This window comes from Protomyctophum bolini (assembly GCF_963924005.1).
Source record: "Protomyctophum bolini genome assembly, chromosome: 8".
In the NCBI taxonomy this organism is placed as follows: Eukaryota; Metazoa; Chordata; class Actinopteri; order Myctophiformes; family Myctophidae; genus Protomyctophum; species Protomyctophum bolini.
The window spans coordinates 29,599,715-29,622,769 of NC_137869.1; the positions used below are offsets into that span (position 1 = coordinate 29,599,715).

Sequence of the window (23,055 nt, forward strand, 5' to 3'; positions counted from 1 at the left end):
GAAGAAGCTCACGATCACACGGCAGTTTCTTTGTCCTGACAAACTTACATTACACATGGGGACAAACTTACGTGTCACATGGGGACAAACTTACATTACACATGCAAACAAACTTACATTACACAAGGGGACAAACTTACGTGTCACATCGGGACAAACTTAAGCACGATGACAGATGGGGCCGTCATTAATAACTTAAAAACAGCAATGGGATGTTTGCCAAAAATGCTGTATGACTAACCAAGCCTGCTGCCTATACAGAAGGCATTGTGAGTCACTGTATTGTAACTCAGTGTTAATGTGTCCAATTTCTAACTCTCGACACTGTTAAATGAACACAGAAGCTTTTTGGATTTTGACTGTTACCATTATCAAAAAATATATTTTATTTTGTCATTTTATTTAGATGACACTAATGATATGCAGTCTGGCAACTACAATAGGCGAAATTCATACTTTACAGTTTATACATTATTTTGTAGACAGCCTAGTGGGTAATCAGTCATCTGTAACCATTACTTGACAATATTCTACAGTACAAACCCTGTAATTTACGAGCAGCATTTTAATCTGCAGAGAAAGTGTTTTGCCTATGGCAAGCCCGGATATCGAAAGTGTTTGGTGTCTGGAAGTAAAGAATAAGTAAGTAAAGATGGCTTAGATGTGTTGGAGGGAAAATTAAAGGGTTGGAACATTAAAAAGGCTTCAGTAGATGAGTCAAATATGACTTTCTATACACTGAAGGACACCAGAATTACCCATATCATATAGAATGTATAATTGCCCACCTGTTGATATCGGTAATACTGGCGCCCTTTTGTGTATAGAAAGGAATCTTGAAATTAGTTTTGTATTGTAGTCAATACTAGAGAACTAGTACACATGAAAAACGCACACATGAATATGCACACATCACTGCAAAATACATAGTTTAGCTTGGGATTTTTTTACTTTGAGTGTACAAATGTATAATACACTGTATACAAATGTATACGGTTGTAAACTCTGACTTTAAAGTAACACTGAGGATTTCACTGCATCAGGGGGGCTATATGTGAGCTGTTCTGCGGTAAGGGAAAGAGAGACATGGAGGGAGGGAGTGGGGCTGATTGAAGTGCTGACCTTTTGGTGAGACTGCAGAGAGGGGGCCTGCAGACTCTCAGTCAGCTGTCAGATACTGCATCCAGCCTGGGAGTGGGAGTTGGGGCCCTGACACTAGCCTCCTACCTCTCTACCCTGTTTGTGTCATCCTTCCAATCCATCTCTCCATACTTCCATCCTTCCTCTCTGCACAAACACCCACCCACTCGCCCCAAAGCACACTTCACACACCAGCACACACATGGCCAAACAGAAACGACACACACAGGTAAACGCATGCAAACACAGACACACGCGCAGGCAGGCACACACACGCATTACGCATAGACACAAACATGCTGCAGCCTGTGCCAGCCCAGCAAGGTAACATTTCTACAAATAGATGTGGGTATTTCAGAGAAAATTGCAAAGCCGCAAACACAGCCTTCTGCAGGCGTGAGATAATCAGCTTTGTGGTAACAGCAAATGGCCCCTGAGTGGCAAGGCAGGTAATCATTCCACTGTGAGTGTTTTGTGGGTTAATAGAGTGCTTTTGTGCGCTACTGTGACTGTGTGCATGTATGCGCATATGCACAAAGATAAGTAATGTATAGACAAGTGCATGTGTTCATAAATGGTACAAAATACAGTACCTATCAACAGACCAAATTATAATTTTGGCCCACAGTACTGCAAAGTCCACCACAACCTATGGTGAAATGACATGAAACACCTAGCTAGCCTATTTAGACCGGTTCCTTTCAATCCGGGATAGCATTTCTATCATTTTAGATTTTGCTTTAGCAACATTATTCTTTTACTACCACATAGTGACCATTTGATTGGCTGAGCACGGAATGTGAAGTATGATGATTCATGATGATGAGAGCACCCCTCACTTCACACAAGTGTGATTTTTATTATTTTGAATGGAAATGTGGAATCTTTCACAAAACTTAGAATCGGCCTCTGGTCTACATGCCGGTCTAGCGTCCAGTCTTTACATTAGACACACTCGTGTCCCAAATTGTCATGTGTTCTGTTGCTCAACCACTTCCTAGAAGGAGCTCAGGTGGAAAACATTTGCATAAGCGTCTAAAATGTAATCGGGTTTGCATTAATTGAGCTTGGAATTATTCCATATCCTGAATTTGTTCCCAGGGGGATTCCCCCCCCCCCCCTCCCATTTCTCAATCCTTTGATGATCATTATTCCGTCATTCTTTCGTTCATTCAGTGACTACACCAAAGGACTTCATCCATGTATTTGTTTTTCAAAGACTTTACTTCACAGGTGTGGATTACATTGTGCACTTATTGCCAACAATGATGTTGTCTCTGGTCGGTGGCAACGTAGACTGACACACAAATGGGAAGGGAACACAATGGCAGGAAAAATATTTGTTTTCCATTGAACCAAGATTGCATTGTGTGTGTGTGTGTGTGTGTGTGTGTGTGTGTGTGTGTGTGTGTGTGAACCCCACTGAACCCCAAATTGCTCCCGATGTGCTGGTTGGTAACTTGCATGGTTCCGCCGCAATCGGTGTATGAATGTGTGTGTGAATGTAATGCACTATGTAAAGCGCCTTGGATAAAGGCACCATTTACCAGTGTGTGTGTGTGTGTGTGTGTGTGTGTGTGTGTGTGTGTGTGTGTGTGTGTGTGTGTGTGTGTGTGTTTGTGATGGAGAACGACAAGCATGACATTAGGCTGCCTTTGGCTGGGACATACGGTATGTGTGTAAAATATGCATGTCTTTCTCCCGCACTGCTGACAATGGAGTTTGTGGCAGTTTGACATTCCAGTTTGAGGTGTCACATACTAGAGGGTTGAGAAAAGTGCAGCGGTAGGGTGGGACTTCGCTGTTGTATACTGCGTGCGTGCGTGCACGACTGCACGTGCATGTGTCACTGTGTGTGCATAAGCATATGCACACATGCCACATGTGTGCGTTCGTTTGAGTGTGTAAATTTGTCATTTGAGGACCTGGATAAGGTGTGTGGAAATAGGAGATTTCAACTTTAGGAGTGTCAGGGCAAGGTGAGATAAGGCCATGCTATAAACACACACAGTTCATGGAAGAGTGAATTGAGGTCAGGTCAGTGGTGGAAAAATTACTCGAATGTTTTACTTGAGTATCAATACAGCAATGTAGAAATACTCTGTTACAAGGAATTCTAAATTCACTTACGTCCTCATGGGTCAACCGTGTGTCACCACACCCCACCCACCCCCATATGCCACCCAATCTCCTTTGCTCGTCTGCCTCTCACCTTCCGTCTCTCTCCCTGCTCCCACTGCCTCGGCCCACCTAAGGATTTCCACGCTGTAAAATCCTCAGCTTTTTATTTAACTCAGAGAGTGTACATTGTACAACATGGAAACAAGTGAAAGCGGGAATTGAACCCGGGGCTCCCACTCGCCAGACCAACGCGCAACCTGTCGTGCCAATAGGGCTGAGCCCGATTGGAAGAGCTGTTGCAGGCTGGGTCTTGGCTGGGGGCTACAATCACCCCCCAGTCTTTGAAGTGCGTCATCGCGCTTCTCACTTCACACCGCGGACCGCCGCAAACGATGTCCCTCACATGAGGATATCACACTCCACGTCCTGCGCCCGGCCTGCCGACTACGCCAGATAGTAGCATTAAGTGGAAGTGGGGATTGAACCCGGGGCTCCCACTCGCCAGACCAACGGGTCTTGGCTGGGGGCTACACTTAGTAGAACGTACTCATTTTGGCATTTCACAAGTTTTCAAATTGTGAGCTTGTATTCTATTTTCAAATTGCCAAAATGTATAGGGTTGAAGTGGTTAATGTATGTTTTTCATTCAGAGAAATGAGTGGTGTTTTCCTGCCTCCTTGTTGCCCTTAGTAGAATGCTACGTCCAGACATGGTTTATGTGTGCACCAACATGCCAAATGAGGAATTGAGAATGTGTAGTGATACCAGAGAAACACCTTCAACCCTTCCTCTTGTCACCGTATTCCATCAGCCACCTGTCCTGTATGTTTTCAAACTTTCCAAGCGCCACAGAGAGAAGAGGAAACAAGATTAAAATGAATTCCAAATGTGACTGCCTGGACTGGACAGACTTCATGTTTTACCTTTGTAAATTGGTTTTTATGGTGGAGGTTACAGATCAGAGTTCATAGAGCAAAGGGAGGTAGATCATGTGATAACGGACATGAAAAGGGGTGTGATTAATCCTCCCTTTCATGTCTATTTCCTGTATGCCTTGGGTACTTAGCCTGGGTTTATGATCGGGTAACTTATGCCGTTATGTTGTAGTCACTGGTTTGTAGTCATCAGGCAGGATTCCTGTGATCATTTTAGGGCCTACCCAATAAAAGCCTTGTGTACGAATCCGACACGTTTCTTGAAGTACCAGTTTGTTTGGTATATCCATCTTTTTTTTAATTTATTCTACATTTTTATCCCACGATTTTGCAACCCATTTTTTCACCCCTGTGTCAATGATCTAATGTGATCCTGGGCTCTACACACCCTCCACCAACCTAGTCCCCATATATGGGGGACATGGGGAGAGCAACGGACTTGAACTCATGCTTCCTTCTTTGCATGGGGAGTCCAAGCTGCTTCTTTTCACCTGACAGGGGAGAGTTTCCCCGGCCGGACGTAGCGCGTGGAAAGAACACGTTATTCCGACCAGTTCCTTTCCCCTCAACCCAGGACCTATAGCTGTGAGGCGACAGCACTACCGACTGTGCCCCGTATGGTATACTATATGGTATATCCATCTTTTATTCCAACTCATAGCGACTGGCGAGACTAAAACAATCAGGGGGGACCAAAACAAAGAGGAAAACACAAACCGGAATAAGAGGGTTTTTTTTTGCTGCAGTTAATAAAGTAAGTCCTTGGAGCTTGAAAACAAGTGTGCAGAAGTTCTTTTTGCTCCTTGATTCTCATCTTGATGCTTTGAATACAGGCATAAGATGTGCACACAATCCTCTCTGTGAGCTGTTTGGTTAGGCCTACTATATACCAGAGTTTGGCATGAGGGCTTGCTGTGATAGTGCACCATGAGAGGCAATTTGGATACCTGTAACAGAGGTCCCCCCAGCCCCCACTTGTTTTCATTTGTGATAGCAAAGCAGTAGCACCATTTGTTTTGAGCACCTTCCATTGTCAATACACCAAACTAAACTGAACTGAGGGACGAGTGACATTGCCCACAAACAGTACAAAATGTCTGGCCGGAGGCCTTGCGTGTTGGTGTAAGGTTGGGACTTTGAGTTAGGCCAGGCTATTAATAAGGTGAGGCTTAACCACCAACCGTATTACTTTATGTTCCAACATTAGGATCAGCTTAGCTTGCTTATCATGACGAGAGAGAAAAAGCATATGCATGATCTGTTAATACCTAGACGTAATATGCTCGCTGATTATCTACTGTACATGTGTTTTTTCAATGATACTCATGATGTTAATTATAATCCAGACTCCAGAGACCTTGCCCTTCCAGGCTCCAGCTACCACAAAGGTCAGGTTGACCCTGTCTACTCCCCACAGAGGTGCCTCTCCACTGGAGCACTAGGAAAATATGACATCTAGATAGTTTCCAACTAGGCTACTGAAGTCAGGCGGGCAGGCATAGCTCCCTTTAACACACTTGGACGAGCTGTGACGCGGGACCCTGGATTCCAACAATGGGACATCATACAAACCGCCAACCTCTTTAAACCCTTACATCTACGTCATACCACCAATATGACCGACTGTGTGTGTGTGTGTGTGTGTGTGTGTGTGTGTGTGTGTGTGTGTGTGAGGCCTACTGGACACGTTCTTATTCTTAATATAGACTACTGAACGGGTGAAAGCCGTGACCTGTTGTCCATGAGAATCTGCCCGACTACGTCTGTGTGTAGTAAGAGAATGCTGCTGATGATTCCCACTGGCATGCGTCCTCATGGGTCAAGCGTGTGTCACCACACCCCACCCACCCCCATATGCCACCCAATCTCCTTTGCTCGTCTGCCTCTCACCCTCTGTCTCTCTCCACTGCAGCTCCCACTGCCTCGGCCCACCTAAGGTTTTCCACGCTGTAAAACCCTCAGCTTTTATTTAACTCAGAGAGTGTACATTGTACAACATGGAAACAAGTGGACCCGTAGTGGTTATATATTTGTGGCGCCGTGTCGTTAGTCTGAAGGCTCATTGTTCCGAAATTACACTCCCGGAGTTAAATTAACCCTGTGTATTTCAGTCATTTTCAGTCATAGACATGTCCGTATTGAGATATCGGTATCTGTCAGTCCTTGTCCCTTTTATGCCCATATATGGAGATCCCTGATGTCATCAGTATATATGGGCATATTGGTTGGATTTGCAGTTCTGGGCAACTGGATATTGGAACTAGCCGACGGTGGACACCGCACTCCCTCAAGTCCCATATGTATATGCACATGTCCATATGACCATGGTCATATGCTCTTTTGAAAATCAGATATTGTCAAGTGACAATGACGTTCAGGTATAATTTAGGATTTTTATGATGTTGTGCTGTCACACAAACTGAGCATGTTTGTGTGTGTGTGTGTGTGTGTGTGTGTGTGTGTGTGTGTGTGTGTGTGTGTGTGTGTGTGTGTGTGTGTGTGTGTGTGCGTGTGCGTGTGCGTGTGCGTGCGTGTATAGTAGTATCTGTCTATCTGTGCCAGACTATCCCTAAATGTGACCACAGGCTCTTAATTGCTACCCGTGGACACTTGTGAGAAGGGGTCATTCCAGGACTCCAAATAGAACTCCAAAATGCTTTTCCAAAGATCTGAAAAGGTCAGATAAATGGATACCAGTGTAGTAGCACTTCTTATCTATCAAGAGGATTAAGCAAGGCGACAGGCTTTGTATACCTAGACTTCAGTCTCAAATGGAAAAATATATTATGTCATTATAAATATAAGTATTCCATTCAGAAATTAGATCCGCCATTTTAAAAATGTAACACCATGTCTAATTAGTATTAGTAATTGCTTATGTGAAAATAACAGATTTTGCTAGACATTGAAACTCAAAACTGCAATAGCACTAAACAAATTGTTCCCATTGTTTTGTTTGTTTGTTTCTTGTTTCTGCAAGTTTTCATGAACTTTATTCTTTGTGCTGTCATCATACTGCAACATTAGCATGCTTTAACAAGTAATAAACACCATATGTCAGCTGGCACAGTGTAAATAGACACACAACTGACTAATTAACTGTGAACCCATGGGTGGTTGACTGCCTGTATCAAGTAACATTCGACAGAACTAAAAGACATGACTAAACATAGCCAAAGTCTACTGAGCCAGGCAAGGAAAGGTTACTTCTCAACTGGATTATGCTCTTGTATACTTGTTGGGCATGTTGATGAGCATTAGCAATGATGTTGAGTGACGGGATAGAACAAGTGGGTTCAGTTTATTATGCTTTAATGTGTTCTGCTGGCTGCATTTAGGGTTTGAAGTGGTATCTTTATTGCAAATGTGATACCGTAATAGTGAACAAGAATGATTGCCTCGGAGCCTACTGAGTCATATATAATGTATTGGGGTGTGAGTAAGATAGCCTTTGTAGAATAGATCCCTCAGAGTAAAATCTAAAAGAGAGTAGTTCAGTTCCTTTTGCCTTTCACCTGTCCTATGCTAGGACATGTGAGTAGCCTACAATGTGAAATCCTAAGAGTTAACCACTTAAACCCTAGGATCCCAGTTTTGGCTTACGTGTTAAATTAATATGCGAACATTTGCTGAAAATAGACGATCCAAGCTCATAACGGTAAACTACACTCCAAGTGCTTATTGAATACGATTGTTTTGGGGCACTGCCTGTAAAGGTTGAGATTTACTGCTCTATTCTGGAGTGGATGAATTATTTTCCCATAAGCAGTATAGAGTGTTAGGGCTGCCCACCCGTGGGTGGTTGGGCTGTCAAGGCTGATCAAATGCTGCTTTCCCTCTGCATAGACTTTGAATTTGGTCCTCTCCTTTGATCGTTAGTTATATGGAGGGTCAACATCCTTCCCCTTGTGTGAATCACACAGAGGGAATGTGTGCTTCCACCCCACTCATAGTAAATATTTAACTAGATGTCAATAAAAATATGCTGTTTTCAATATCCAAAAGATCTTCTCAGAAATTATGATAGTATTTTGGTCCAGGGATGTATTTTGTAGGCTAAAGGAGCATCTTAGTGGTTCTCTTGGTTTCTGGCCTTGACATCCAAACAGAAAAGTTGTATTTGATATTAAACGACGATAAATGACATTAAACTCACTTTGTCACTAATTTTGCCACTCGCTTTGTGCATGTGCATACCCTCTATAGGCTACAAACTACTGTTTGCAGAAACACCTTTCTCATCATACATGTTTTTGCCAAAACATTAATATGGCAATACAGAAGGATCCCCTTCGGATGCTTCCCGTCTAAAGCTGCTTGGGAGCATCCTCTGAATGCCAGCATTACAGGAAAGATTTCTGTCTGATATAGACCAGTGGTCTAATGGACGATGAACTCTTAGCTATGGATTTTCTGCTCTTATCAAGGAATACAAACACAGAGAGAGTGAGGGGTCAGGGTGGTCAATGTAAACCAAGTTAGGGGGAGGATGAGGTAGAGAATGAGAGACAGAGGGAGGGTGGATGGAAGGAGAGAAGGAAATACAGCAAGGGGAGAGAGAGAGAGAACAGGGGGGGGGGGACTAAAGGGAGACATGGTGAATGACGTCGTCAGTGAGGACAGAGGGCTATTTTAAGCGTGTGACAGGGAGGAGGTTCAGGAGAAGGATGGCGCACGTTCTCCTCGGGAACAGGTCTGGACTGACGTCACAGATGAGATCAACTCTCCTCTCGTCCTGTCAGGCCAGATCATGTGACCCATAATGACCTTCACTATCAATGATTAGATTACGGTGTGCTGCAGACTGCAGAGAAAGTAGTGGGGAGGAGATAGCCTATACTCTGCTGCAGAAAACAAAAGAAAAAATCACACCCGTGTGAACTGAGTGGTTGCACCACTCAAAAACAACGGGACAAGGGAGAACGGAGAGAGAGGAGAAAGGGGGCAGAGTGGGTTTGAAGACAGAAGTGCCCCTGATAGATAGGCACAGGGAAGTAACGGGATTGCGGTGGATATATAGTGTAAGAAATAAACAAATTAAGGAAGGTTGAATGTGTCCAAAGAGCAAAAGTGAGAAAGAACATAGGAAGAGCAGCAAAACAGAGGAATAGCAGCCTAGATTGAATTAGCCAGCAGCTCTGTCCACCATTAAGCCCTGGATGGAGGAGGATTAGTATAGGCAGGGATTCTCGAGCATGCGTGGGTGTGTGTGTGGAAGTATTCGACCATGTGGGAGGGGAGTAGAGTGATTCGGTGAGTTCTGAACTTGCTTGCTCCAACAAAGGAAATGCCAGCATCTGGTATTCATCACTGCATAGTTGACACACACACACACACACACACACACACACACACACACACACGCACGCACGCACGCACGCACGCACGCACGCACGCACGCACACACACAAACATGTACACACGTTCACTGCTATTATCTCCTATCTATTTTCTTCCCATGGAAAGGTGCCAGTAACACAGACCCATGTTAGCCTCATGTAGTGTGTCCCTGCCACACTTACAGAAACATCTATGAGTACATTTTCACAACTGATATTATTACAGTTGGATGGAGAGTGGTTGAAGCAATTTAAAAAGGCATAGCTTTAATTTACCAGAAGTGAGTAACATACAAGAAGTCCATTCAGCAGTGCCAAAACCGCCTACCCAACCGCCCACTCTTTTCTACCCTGATTCTCTCTCTCTCTCTCTCTCTCTCTCTCTCTCTCTCTCTCTCTCTCTCTCTTCTATTTCATTCTGTCCATACCGTCACCCCTGCCCTCTTTCAGACAACCAGTCCCTCTGGTACAATATGCCACCAGCTGTCAAACAAACAAATAAATAAATGGAGTTAACAGCCTCCCAGCTCAGCCAAGTTTCACAGCTACAGTATAAAGGTCCTTATCGTACTTGTCTTGTGTCATGTGGGTGGATTTTATGAACTTATTTAGCACATTCAGTCCAGTTAGGTTGAGTCCTATTGTGGGCCTTTTGGTGTGTGAGAAGACGTACAGGCTCTGCTGCCATAAAAGGCAGCAATTACCATGTCCATTTTGTGGGGGTGTCAGGTTTGCACCATTTTGGATTAGGCTGTGCAGTAAAGTGAATGTGATGCAGATTCTAGGTTTTGAGAGTACGGTACAGTAATGTCCATGTACTGTACATAGGAGGAGATGCATGTTCATGCTATCATGAAAACAGAGTGCTGCACACTCTGTTCCTTAATTTGCACACTCTCATAGAGTTAAATGAATACAGAGGATTGCACTGTGTGTGAACTATAAGAATGATTGGGCAAAGGCATGATGTCACAAAATATGGAGTAAACAGAAGTAGCATGTTACTCATGAGTCATGTACGACTTACAGGACGCTCATCACGTCCTGTACTTATTGTCAGATGAGAATTTTTTCTTACGTTAGTAACACTGATTACACATTACTGTACAAATACAAGCCTCACGCAAATACTTTTATTATAGTGAATATTGTTTTTGTGCCAGAGGGCACAATGAGCACCGCACCTATGGTTATGACTACGACTACAGGCACAAGCTAATGATTGACAAATAGCATGTTCTTTTCTTCACACTTAGTACATAAGGTTACATTATTGCTCCAGTCATACCTACCATGCATGCCTGGAATGTGTTGACTAAGGTCGCAATGACGTATAATCTGAAATCTTGCGCAATTACTAAAGATACTCATGACATGAGACACTCAAGAGACGCACATGCATGTGCGTGCGCGCACACACACACACACACACACACACACACACACACACACACACACACACACACACACACACACACACACACACACACACACACACACGTACACACAGCCATATGTTGTTGTGAAATATGCTTGGACGGTTTCCACTGCGCCCTGGGTGCTGCTTGGGCTGTATAGAGATTACTCATGTTTGGGAAGACAAGCCTTGACTCAATGAAAAATAACAGGAAAGCATTGTAGTCCGGCAGCGCCGACAGGCTTCTTTTGTTTAAAGTGTAAAATTTGGTATTTTTTATTGGCCTAAAAGATTGTATACATTCATGAATCCACTTGCTGACCGGCTGTCAGCATTGAGCAATTTATTTTATAGGGTTTATATGTGACCATATAGCCTACCATTAACTGGTTAAGCGCCGCCCCCAAGAGAACGAGATTAGCTTACCTTTGCAAACGATGCCATGCCCGGCATCCAGAGATACAAATCTCGTCACAAATGTGATGAGATCAGCACATTTTGGGCACATTTGGGCAAGTGGCTATGGCCTTTTTTAGCCCAAGGAGTATTTTTTGTGCAAAACTAATGCTTGGAATGGATTCAGAATCATAAAAGCCCTCTAGTTTGACATGTCACATGCGACATAAAGCATAATGAAAATATACAAATCTTGCCTAATATAGGGTGTTAATGGTATGGTCACATATAAACCCCTGACAGCCCCTGACAGCCGGTCAGCAAGTGGATTCAAGTGGATGAAAAAAAAAAAACCTGCATACAAATTTCAGTAATTCAACAAGCCATGGGGATATCATGAGTTATCTTACTAGAAATAGGAGTTGAATGTCCCTGGTGATATTCAGCTGTTACTGTAATCAGTGAATAGGTTAGTGAATAAGTTAGTCACACTTGGTGGTTCTTTTTTTTGCCTCCCTCATTACACATTTTTTGCGCTCTGTTCAGTCTCTTTCTCGGGCTGGGGCTGGAACACTCTCTCTGGCATACTTTGTCTGCATCGACGTGTAAAGCCATAGCGCCAGAGATATGTCATCAATCAACTGTGCTGTGAGCCAGGTGGGTGAGCAGGCAACACATCAAACAGGTCTCCATCTGCAGGTGTTGGATCAGAGCCCCAAAGAGCCCCACCCCAGACCACAGGCCTTTCATTCCACTGCCCCCCCCCCCCCCCCACACACACACACACACACACACACACACACACACACACACACACACACACACTCTTTTAACTCTCCCCTATATATCTTAGTTGCCCCAACCCCTGACGCAGACACACACTTCCTATATCAAATCCTACAATCACCATTTCAATGATGGAGAGATGAAGTTGATGCCAATAGACCCCTTTAACTTTTAACATGAATTACTATTAATCCACGTTTTTCCCCGCCAAGGTACTGGGGCTCCTTGTGTATGCTTTGCTTCCTTCAGGCCGTGTTGCCATGTCTGCTTATTCTAAGCAAACTTTGACTTGTTTTTTCTGTAAAGTCACTTGCAAATAAATTATTGCACTAAGTTTTCAGAATAAAGGCGCTAAAGTTAAACTAATCGCACAGTGGCCGGGAAAAAAACTGTTAGAGATGCGTGTTGTGTGGGTGGAGATGCTCTCTGGCCTTGTGGTGTCTCAGTTTGTGTCCTGAGTCCCTCAGCGAGTGAGTCCTGATGCGTCATTACTGTGAGAGGGTTAGTCCAATAAACAGGCTGTACACTTAAATCATGGATTTACAAGATCTGGCATTTATTGATTGCCACATTTATCCCAAATTGAATGGTCATGTGATATGCATATGAACAGCAAAAACATATATGAAAGCAAATACGACCTGTTACATCACTAATCAGATTCGATCATATCAGTCCGTGGATCGGGGCGCCCCTCGAAGCACAGGCCAGAGGTTTGTCTGTCCTGGAGAATTCTGACGTGTCTCTACTTTTCCAGACACTATATAGGAATCTTTCTGTCACTCTGTGACCTTGCTTGAGCACAGCTCGGGTGCACACTCTTAAAGTAATGGTAACTGCTTAAAGGGTCTACTTTCCCCCATCAGTCCTTAAGAATGCTCTGCGCTCTCCTCCTACAGCGCTGTGTGTAGATTGTGTCCATGGCAGGGAGATCTGCTACAACTAGTTGCAGCGAGTTCCTCTCAGCTTGGGTAGTGTTTCCAAATCACAACTAGGTAAGTAAATTATGTCACTTTCCTTCCCAGCCCTTGGTTCCTTAAACCTTTCCTTAATGCATCCCATCAAGGCTTCCTGCATGCACTGTGGTGTGTACCGGTAGTTGTCGCCTGCATTGTCATTGGCAGAGACAGGAGTGTTTGTAGTGTCGATCCTTTAGCCAGGCAGCACAGGTGCTGTCATATCAGGCTGATTGATCACGAAGATTGGTAGGTACCTCCTGCCAAACTTCTACCTCCGGTCCCCTAAATGACATTTGGACCGGCCAAACTCTTGGTATTTCAGACTACCGGTAATCCAAAAATCAGACCAGTCTGAAGCGAGTGGTGCAACAGCACCCCCTATTGGTACTCTAAACATCGGGACATAGGTTAGGACATAGGGACATTGCTGGTTATAGGAGTGATTGCACCACTCAAAAATCATCTTACACCTATTGCTGCCGTCAGAGCAACATCAAGTCACACACACTCACACACACACACACACACACACACACACACACACACACACACACACACACACACAAAACATGTTTATAATACTTCTAAACATTTTGCCAAACATCACACACACTCCTATCCTCCTGGTTCCACCTGTTCCCAGAAGGGCACTTTTTCTAGTTCTCCTATCTTTTGATGAAAGTCTAATTACATGTTGAATTGTTGATTGCACCAAATCTAACACCTTGGGAAACACAGACATACAGTTGCCGAACAAGCATGCTAGATGAAAATAACATGTTTTGGGTGATTTCGTGTAAACCTACTCAGTTTAACGATATGCTGACCTGTGTCGGTATGGACACTTTACAGTTGCAATTGCCATACATGTTATAGTTTTGACATATCTTTTTTGTTCGTGCAGCCGCACACGAGCGTCATTTATATCCATCAGCTGTTTAAAAACCCGGAAGAGATTGCCAATCACAAGCCAATGTTTGTGTTCACACACAGACCAGGAAAGCTGGGCATTGGAGGGGCTAGCGCCCCTCAAAAAACTGAGAGTGGGGACATTTCTTAAACCACTAAAAAGAGTAGTTAAATTCATGCTGACTTTTTTTGTTTTTGTCGCATTCCTGAGCCAATAATTCAATGGCCGGGTCATCGTTCAGTATAGGATACTCAATTAAGTATCCTACCGGAGACTCCGCCGGTCATCAAATTATTGACTCAGGAATGTGACATAAACGAAAATCTCAATGAATTCAAGGCTTCGTGGAATGGCATGCAATTGATTGATTGAAATTAAAAACGTTTTTTGGTGGCCTTCTCCTTTAAGCCCTTTATACTTTTACCCAGCAAATGGAACCATGGCTTCAACTACATTTTACCTTGATTACACAAGACGATGACAGGTGTTCATGAACTCACCTTCAATCAATTTCTCATTGCTTAAACAAACATGGCAGGTGACAACCACACGTTAGATAAGGAAGATAAAATATCTCCAATTATACTGCAAATTGACAAGACAGCATAGAGTCGCATACAACCGACGGGATTCATTCAAAGGAGCTTCAACTACATTTACCTTTATTACACAAGGTGTGCTTTCATGAGCTCACCTTCAATTAATTTATCGTCACCTCTTAAACAAACAGGGCTGGTGACAAGCACAGATTTACAAGCAGAAGTGCTATTCCACTTTCAGAATGAAAGGTGATGAGTTGACTCAGGCCTGAATGGATTGTTTTTCTTACACTGTACGTTTAATCTATAATTATGTATGTTCAATTCATAGTGCATTCTACTTACATTATATGCAGGTCTGTACTTGTGTGTCTACACAAGAGACACTCTCATAATGTACTAGCATTCAGCATAATAATGGCCCATTCACAAGGAGATTTACACCCAGGTGTAAATTTCCTACGGTGGCGTACCTGCCTTCATCTGTGCGTATCGCGGCTGAAGCTCATTTCGCCTCTTTCCCAAGCGTTTCGCCCGGTGCCACCTTGCGCAATAGAACATCCATGCCCGGGGGCACGGTGGCACAGTTGGTAGTGCTGTCGCCTCACAGCTAGAAGGTCCTGGGTTCGATTCCCGCTCGGGACGCTGTGGGTGCTGGCGGCGTGTTTCCCTCTCCGCGTCATCAGTGCCCATACCCGAAGGCGGGGTTGGTGAAAAGGCCTTTCTGTGTGGAGTTTGCATGTTCTCCCCGTGTCCCCTAGGGTAGGTACCCTCACAAAAATCATGCAGTAAACCTGGTCACTAAACTGGTTGGAACTGGTTGGAATAACGTGTTCCTTCCACGCGCTACGTCCAACCAGGGAAACTCCCCCCTGTCAGGTGTAAAGGAGCAACTTGGACACTCAGGCATGAAGGAAGCATGAGTTCAAGTCCGTTGCTCTCCCCTTGTCCCCCATATGGGGGACTAGGTTGGTGGAGGGTGTGTAGAGCCTAGGATCACATTAGATGATTGACACAGGGGTGAAAAATGGGTTACAAAATCGTGGGATAAAATATATATATTTAAAAAAGAACATCCACGCCCATTTCACGCCATATAAGGCAAACAGGAAATATTTTATCTCAGGTGAAAAACGTGGGGATCTCCGTCCCTGATGATGTCACGTGATGTCATGAGGCATGACTATATACTGTATGGTCATGCCTGGGGTGACGGACCAACGAACTGACGGGAAATCATAGTTTTCATAGTAAATAGTAAATGTATTAGTTAATATTAATTTAGAAATTAGAACAAAATGTTACAAGTTGCAGCTTTAACACTGAGTATTGACAGTGTACAATGCATGCTAATAATCTATGCAGTACAGTATGTGGGGCAAGGCAAGGTGTGGCTGTCCCACTCATAGTGAATCAGGATGAAATGGTAGCAGAGTGCAACAGCAGCTGGCTGAGTGCATTGGGCATGGCTCGTTTTTCTCCCAAGGCAGAGGGCGTCCCACTGGTGACTTTGATGGATAGGAATGCTGCTCACCCACACACACACACACGCCCACACACACCAACACACACACACACACGCCCACACATGTCCCACACACTCAACCTCTCTCTCTCTATATCTCTCTCTCTCTCTCTCTCTCTCTCTCTCTCTCTCCATCTCACACACACACACACACACACACACACACACACACACACACAAACGCACGCACGCACACACGCACACACACACACACACACACACACACACACACACACACACACACACACACACACACACACACACACACAATAACTATACACAGTACACACACTCTGTCGCACCAGATCTGATATCCAATGTGAAATGTTTACGCAGCCCGCCTACAGGCCCTTCCTCCCTTGTCAATGCACTTCCCAGAAGTATGTGTGATGATGCATTATCACTGCTGCTGCATGGGGGCTGTCCTAGCCTCCTCCATCACTGGGACATCCAGGTGCATCCTGAGACACCGACCAGGCATAATATCTAATGAAATAGATTCAAGGCCCATAGACATATATGACCACAATGATGATGATGATGATGATGAATTTGTAAATTACCACATTAAATATACCTAATCACATTGGAATTTTTCATATTAAGATAGTAGATAGCATTGTGAATCAGAATTGTTTTATTTGCCTGGTATGTTTTAGCATGGAATTTTTCTAGGTGAGGTTGGTGTAGGACAGTGTAGGTTTTTAATAAATTAGATAGTTAGATATAAAAGTATATAGCCAATTGGAACGTGATCCGACTCATACATACTGATCATATGACCCTGACATAATGTGTACCGATTTGTGTGAGTTTTGGACGAAACCTGTCAAACCTGTCACAAAAACTTGAAAGCCAATAGAAAGCCAAACTTTGAAAGCCAATAGACCACAGGGCGGCCATGTTGGCATTTTGCATTGAAAAGGCAAGGTGGTAACAGGGTAGCATTTCATTAACTTAATGGCAAGATAGCCGCTGTGTGAATATGCCCAGATATTAAAATAGGGTGCATTTTGCATCCCAAAACGCAGTTTCTAGTTAAGGCACGCAATAAAACAAAGACCTCTGCATCCCAGGACTCATTACATTGAAAACCTTTTTGCATCACTGAATAGAATCCGAATAATCTGACAGATACATCTTGATCACATACAGAGATAATGTGTACCAATTTGAGCGAGGTTGGAGTAGGAGAACAACCCTACATTATGGTCTACTTTGAGCCAACAATATCATGTGCTCTGTGTGACTTTGCACTAGGCCACCCATGTCCTGTAAGAGAACTTTATCATATCAGGTATATCATATATTTCTCACTATCCACTGTGATAGTGACTGTTCCTTTGTTTCTAAGCTGTTGGAAGATAGTCTATGTACACTTGGACTATATTTATACCTGTATATACACTGTGCACTTTGACTACATTACACGTGTTAATGGCTCTTTCACCATGCTGATTCCCTGCCAGTCCAAGTGCAGAAGGCCAAGCAATATTTCTGTTGTAGGCTGTACTTAACTCTCCTGGTTTCTGGTCCTCTTTTCCTGTGCCCTGTGCATAACTACCTGCTTCCTCTTTTCTTTCTTTCTGCTGTGTGACAGGTGGCCAGGTACAGGTCCGTGAGGACGGTGAACATATCCTACTATAAATGCGCTACGTCTCTGTCTGCATGTGTGCGTGCGTGTGTGCGTATGTGTACGGTTGTAATGCACGTAACTCGAGAACTGTTTGCCCCACTGACTTCAAATTCGACACACACGTTCCAAACCACCACAGGGAGTGCAGCTAGTGCCCGGCCTCGAGTCGTTGGGACACACATTGTCCAGAAAGCCCACAAAAGTCTCCCCTCATCTGTGCAATTTCCAGCCTCTGCCTCAGCCAATTGACTGCCATGGCAACCCCACACCTGCCAATTGATTACTTAACCAGTCCACTTTTCACAGTCAGTTTGCACTCTTCAGGCACAGGCAAACAGACAGATACAGAGATCTCCATATACAGTATGGGCACAAAAGGGACACAGACAGATAGTTAAAACAGGTGCTATGACAAGTTGACAACGGGTATTATTAGGTTCCCAAGTTGTATCGTTCTCAAGTAGGCCGGTGGCCGACGGGCACGTACAGGTCTAGTTATGATAATCCACATTCTTTTTATTAGTAAAGTGGTTTTGCAGTAAAGGGGTTTTGTTGTGTGACGGCACAGATTTTATATTTTATATTGGTTTATTCTGTTTATTTTATTTATGCAAATCCTGTTCCTTGCCAAAACAAAGTTATTTGGAAAGCAAACTCGAATGACATACATCGATTGTGTGTCATGCAGAAGGAAAGGGAGTTTGATCAACCCCAACTCATTTTCACTGAGTTAGCCTCTCCCAGGGTGAGATGGAGTAAAGGGGGGGGGGGGGGGCGGGTCACAGCACAGTGTTGCTGGAGCTAGGCAAAGACAGGCACCTTTGTCTGCCCAAGAAGTAATTTGGAGATAACAGTGTTAACAGTGACACCAGACATCACGATTTCCCCCTCCCTACAACACTCTTTGCTCTCTCACGCTCCTCTCTCACAGGTGTGTGTGTGTGTGTGTGTGTGTGTGTGTGTGCGCGTGTGTGTGTGTGTGTGCGACCGTGTGTGCGTGAGTGTGTGGGTGGGTGGGTGCGTGTAAGATATCACAACTTAATACACACACAACCTTCCATCAGGGACGGATTAACCCCCATGAGGGCCCCTGGGCCAGTAGTGTTTTTGGGGGCCCCATAGCGCGCGTGTGCGCACATTCTTTGTGTTTTTTCGTGTTTTTGTCATCTTTTTTACCTAAATTTAACTAAATCAATGGCCAATTTCAGGGCCTCAAACCCAATACCACACGAGCCAGTTTCCTCGAAGGGCCCATGAGAGCCAAGGGCCCCTGGGTATGTCTTTATTGTTCTGATTTGTCTTTCTTGATCCAGAGACCAGGACACTCTTGGCCTGGGATTTGCAGACATTTTTCAGTTGGTTCAATGTCCCATTGCATGTAATGCATGTACAAAGTCTTTGGCTTTCTCTGGTTTCATCCTCTTAGGAGATTTTATTGACCTGTACCTTCCTTGAACTATACCCATTCTGCAAACTGTTAATACAATTTCAATCCTATATGTAGCATTATTTATGTTTACACTGCTGTATTAAAAAAGGGAAGATTCGTTTTTTGCCAACTAAATTATAGCCGTTCAAAGTTGACGAGCACACCACAAGAATTTGTTATTGTTATTAGCCTACTATTGAAATAGGCTTTGCGTTTTTGACAAGTGTCATTCTATTTTGAATTGCTGCCATTGGAAACGACCTGAATCCATGCCAGCCAATTGTTGTTTATCATGTGCCTTCGTATCCATGGCGTCCCTCCTTAACCATGTATGTTACTTATTACTTACTGGTAAGTAACCCTTTTCCCTGTATACTGGCAAAATCCCTCATATCCGTAAATCCCTCCTTCCATTTACTTTTTCTTAAGGACGTTGCAGTTTAGTTTCATGTCACATTTATATTACTAGACTCTTTAGGATATGCTATGCACGGTAGGCTATTCGGTTTGAATAAAAATAACCCTGATCCATCCACATGGTTCCATACCATTCGAAAGGTGCCATGATTCGAGGCACTAATAATAGGCTACTTTACGCAAACAGATGTTTTCCTACTAATGTCGTGGAAACTGGAAAGGCAAGCACGCGACGTTGACTTGGCTTGGCTGCTGCTGCCGCCGCATTTGTTGCAAGAGCCCAGCCGGGCTACCTTAAATCACATGCTGACATAAGAAGTGCACTCTCTCCACCCATATCCGAGAGGCTTTTCAAGAGGTTTCTCACCTCACAAACTGAGCTTGTACAGACTGGACGTCATAGGCACCTTATGACACAGAGCTGCACACACAGCGGTCCAGTTTGTTGCGAACGAAGGAAGGAGACGCACGGACTTTGTTGAACTTGATTTTGTGGATACTACTATACTACAATATTTGGATTTAAGTCTTTGATCATCTTTTGAGTTTTGAGGATAGGCTACTTCACATGCCAAAGCTGGGGAAACATACTGGAACACCAAAGACTTTTACGCGAAGCTTTAAAGTTTTCGCCACAATAATTGGTAAGCATTTGATGACGTCAAGATCATTTTAGACATCATTTATTTGTTTAATAAATATGAACTTCTATAGAATGTCTGTGAACTTGGATATACGCATAGGAAGGAATATTGTATAGCCATTTGTAAATATTGAAAGTTTGGATGATCAGTCAATACGATACGATGTAAGCATAAATGTTAAATTATTTTATTTATGATTATAGGCATATTGAATTGGATTACGATTGTCACACCTCATTCTCAGTCAGACAGTTTGTGATTTAATTGACTTTCTTACAGTAGATTTAGACCTACTTGTAAATTAGGCTATAGGTTGTAAATTGTCATTGATGAATGTGGTAATTTAAAGTGAAGTGAATTAATATTCTCTTGCGATCGAATATTCAGATTCAGAAACTGACCGTCTTAGCGGATGTTAGAGCATGCAGGTTTCAGTTGTGTGGATGCGGTCAAATTAAATCACCACCACTGAATAATTATTATCCCAAAAGAATTTCTGCAATGTCAAGAAAGACAGGTGTTAAAAAAATCTACTTTTATCCGTTGACGTTCCTGCTTTAACCACTTGGAGGCGATAGAGTATTATGTTTTAGTGACACCAGAGCGCTTACACTGATCGACAAGACAACCTCAGGATTCACTGTCCTACGTCCATTTGATTTGACCTGGTGTTTTCAACTTAAGACTGATTGTTTTACTTCAAAATTGTTTTAGGCGAGCTTTTCTATTTTAGAATTTATAATATTATAAATTCTAAAATAGAATAAAGACGCACGCACACACACGCACGCACGCACACACACACACACACACACACACACACACACACACACACACACACACACACCTTGAGGTCAGGGGAAATAGAATGACGTCAATCAACATATGGCTGATAACCAAAATGTTATTATGCTTTGCGCAACACAGCAAGAAAGAAAGCTGAATTGATTGATTGATTGAAATATTTATTAACAGTTTGCAGAATTACAGTACAATTCAAGCACAACTCAATACAAAGACTTATAACTGTGAGTGGACGATCCAATAAAGCATTACACTTGTTTACAAGAGGGTCCACCTTGTTCAATTCATCAAAACATTTAGAGACGTACAAATATACACTTCTATAAAGCCAAAGAACAGAACGGGAATTCATCATAATGAACGCTACTCTCGCCTAAAATATCCCTAAAATAAGATGTTCTTTCTTTATTCTTTGTGCTATTTACTATTATCATAATCGGGTTATATAATTATAGTATTCTATTTTTATTATCTCCGTATCCCGTTTTAAAGCCTAGTCTTGGCTCCTGTGGTGTTGGATACGTTTTTGCTCTATCAATGCTGCAATATATTATGAATGGCCTAAACTCGCCTGCCCTCCACGTGGGTGTGGATCCCTTCTTTCTATTGGGTCAAATCGGTAGTGTACTAAATGAGCGCTCGTGTGATTGGTTAACCTATCTCGGTTTGTGGGCGTGTTTGGGTCGATGGTGGAAGTGGGATACTTGACAATGTACATTGTCGATGTTTGATTGGAGATGCAGCCGTGGGCATGAGAGCGCAGCGGACAGTGGGCCCTACTAGCCGTACGAGGCTTTTCAGTTTAACATAATCTAAAAGATTGCCAAGGCATTCACACCAACAGGAGGGAGCTCTAGCTTTTTGTTCATCCTCGGCGTGTTTTCTTTTTCTTTTGTCGACCAAGCTAACGGTCCGTGTGCTCGTGCGTAATTAATCGCCGGTGGCATTTTCCTTCCCGACAAATACGCGTTTCTGCCTGGCATTTGTCCACCACCTAAGTAGCATCCAGGAGTCCAAGACGTCGGTTTGCTGCACACTGGTAACGGCGACAAAACAACCAACAAAAAAACCCAACAGAGCCTAGTGTATTTGACTTTCCTGGGAATATTCTCATGATAGAACGGATTGGGTTGTGCCTTGACTCCCCCGGCGAACAGAGAAAGGACTAAGAGGAAGCTTGTAACAGATCGGCTCCTCTCTCTCCGACACAACGGACACTCGGACAGTAGCCAAGTGACGGATCTCCTCTCCATCTCACCCGCCTCTCTCTCGGCTCTGCTCGTCTTGTCTTCCCCCCTCTCTGACCACAGGTTATCGAATGGACCAGCATCCCACCGCTCGGAGTTGCACCGGTCGCGGGGCTCCGTCCTGTGAGGCTGTCCCGAGTGAACCCTCCATGAATTTGTACATCCATTCCACAACCGGCACGCGCTTCGAACTCTCCCTGCCCCTGGAGGAGACCGTGGAGGGACTGAAGAGACGACTCTCACAGAGACTCAAAGTACCCAAAGAAAGGCTCGCCCTTCTACATAAAGAAACGTAATGTACCATTATATACATATGATACAGTACAATGGAATGTAGGCTACTACGCGGTGCATGTTAATGTGCGTTGAGATTTCTGAGATTTAACGTGTTTTTTATTATTAAAATGTATCGTTGGATGACTTCTCGGGGATGTTCATGATTGACCGGCTGCTTATATTTAAAGGGAACATGCTACATGACGCACGGCATTGGATTTACGCACGGACACACCGGTCACTGGAGCAGTATATTGACGAAACGGTCCACATATTTGCATTTATTCATCGTTCGGTCTTTCATTACAGAACAATGATTGGATTGCTAATAGCTACTGTGCGAATATACTGTACTGTAGTGTAGGGGGTACTAGGCTAGCTACTTGGATGAACAAACGTGCCCGAGTAAAGATATGAGCGATGATAGATGCGCACTGTAGCCCTTGTTCCATTTACCCAGCTGCATCCTGGGCGTTGTGTTGTTCCTTCCAGATGGAGTTCTGGGATCATGCATTTAATGAATACGATATTTGAG

The 23,055-nt window shown here is 43.7% G+C and overlaps 1 protein-coding gene across 1 annotated transcript in view; it reads left to right on the top strand.

Moving 5' to 3' along the window:
• Positions 1–19,940: 19,940 nt before the first annotated feature.
• Positions 19,941–23,055, top strand: part of midn (midnolin) — a 29,603-nt gene continuing 26,488 nt past the window's right edge. The window contains exons 1-2 of the mRNA XM_080770388.1: positions 19,941–20,193; positions 22,308–22,536. Coding sequence (XP_080626514.1) covers positions 20,118–20,193; positions 22,308–22,536 — 305 coding nt within the window. The 5' untranslated portion in view covers positions 19,941–20,117. The remainder of the gene's footprint in view (positions 20,194–22,307; positions 22,537–23,055) is intronic.